The following is a 1,729-nucleotide window of genomic DNA, read 5'->3' on the forward strand; positions in this document are numbered from 1 at the left end:
TCCTAGAGATGTCAGGGCTCCATTGTGGGTGTACTGAGTGCCCATGTCCTGCTCAGGGTGGGACTGGAAGACCTTCATGGTCCCTTTCAAGTCTAAGATTTTGTGACTCTCTACCACTCTCAAAAGGAAATATTATTCTCATCTTCTTTTTCGTTCCACCAGCAGAAAAATAAATGTGACCTGCAAGCCAACTATCAACAGATAGTAGAAAATCAGCACAGGGCAGCAGCTACTAGAAAGGATGGAGCCTGGGAAACTCTCGGATCCCCCGTCAGACACAGGCAGCACCCCGGAAAACCACGAAGGAAGCCATGAATGCTCAGAGTGTGAGAAATCCTTTCCTCGGCGGTCCCTCCTTTTGACCCACAGGAAGGTCCATGTGGGAAGTGGATCCAGTCAAGGTTTGGAAGGTGAGAAATCCTTCTCTGGAAAAAAACCCAAAGATCTCAGAAGCCCCCCCAGACTAAAACCTTTTAAATGTGAGGAATGTGACTTATGCTTTGGTCGAAAGCCACAGCTTTTTAGACATCAGAAAATCCACACTGGAGAGAAACCTTATCAGTGTCTGGAATGTGGGAATTTTTTCCGTGAAAAAGCCACCCTCAGAGACCACGAGAGAATTCACACAGGGGAGAAACCTTATAAGTGTTGGGAATGTGGGATGAGCTTTTCTTGGAAGTCATATCTTTGGATCCATGGGAAGATTCATGCAGGAATAAAATCTTACAAATGTTTTGAGTGTGGAAAATGTTTCACCCTGAGTAAATATCTTCACAAGCATGAGAAAACACACAGAGGGCAGAAAAGCGAAAAGTGCCTCGAATGTGGGAAATGTTTTTACTGGAAATCATGCCTGGTGAAACATCAGAGAATTCACACCAGAGAAAAACCCTATGAATGCCCAGAATGTGAGAGACGATTTGTTAATTCTTATGGGCTTCGGACACACCAGAAGAGGCACAAAGGGGAGAAACCCTATCAATGTAGGGAGTGTGGGAAAAGTTTTGTTACACAACGTGAGGTTCAGATTCATGAAAGAATCCACACAGGGGAGAAGCCGTACCAATGTGGGGAGTGTGGGAAATGCTTTTCCCAAAAACACCACCTTGGAATCCATCAGAGGGTCCACACAGGAGAGAAGCCATACAGATGCACAGAATGTGGGAAATCTTTTGCTCAAAGTGGGGATCTTTGGACACATCATAAAACACACACAGGGGAGAAGCCACATCAATGCAACGAATGTGGAAAATTTTATCGTACCACATCAACCCTTTGGAATCATGTGAAAATTCACACAGGGGAAAAAAACTACAAGTGTTTAGATTGTGGGAGAACATTTGCTCAATCATGTCACCTCAGAAGCCACAGCCGAATCCATACAGGAGAGAAGCCCCATAAATGTTCCGAGTGCGATAAATGTTTTTCTCGGAAAGATACTCTTGTGATGCACCAGCGAATCCACACTGGAGAGAAACCATACAAATGTCTGGAGTGTGGAAAATGCTTTTCCCAAAAAAACCACCTTGAAACCCATCAGAGGGTCCACACAGGAGAGAAGCCGTACAGATGCATAGAATGTGGACGATTCTATCGTACCTCAACCGCCTTTAAAAGTCATATGAAAATTCACACAGGGGAAAAAAACTACAAATGTTTAGATTGTGGGAGAACATTTGCTCAATCATGTCACCTCAGAAGCCACAGCCGAATCCATACAGGAGAGAAG

At 44.4% G+C, this 1,729-nt stretch overlaps 1 protein-coding gene across 1 annotated transcript; it reads left to right on the forward strand.

Annotated features, from left to right (window-relative positions):
* Window positions 1-241: 241 nt before the first annotated feature.
* On the forward strand, window positions 242-1,729 carry LOC107298489 (zinc finger protein 501-like; the record flags this gene model as incomplete). The annotated part of the gene is made up of 1 exon (XM_029286541.1): window positions 242-1,729. A coding segment is annotated over exon 1 (1,488 nt), but the record flags the coding sequence as incomplete, so codon positions are not given.

The sequence above is a fragment of the Protobothrops mucrosquamatus genome, unplaced genomic scaffold, assembly GCF_001527695.2.
Source record: "Protobothrops mucrosquamatus isolate PMUCROS unplaced genomic scaffold, P.Mucros_1.0 scaffold4018, whole genome shotgun sequence".
Lineage (NCBI taxonomy): Eukaryota > Metazoa > Chordata > Lepidosauria > Squamata > Viperidae > Protobothrops > Protobothrops mucrosquamatus.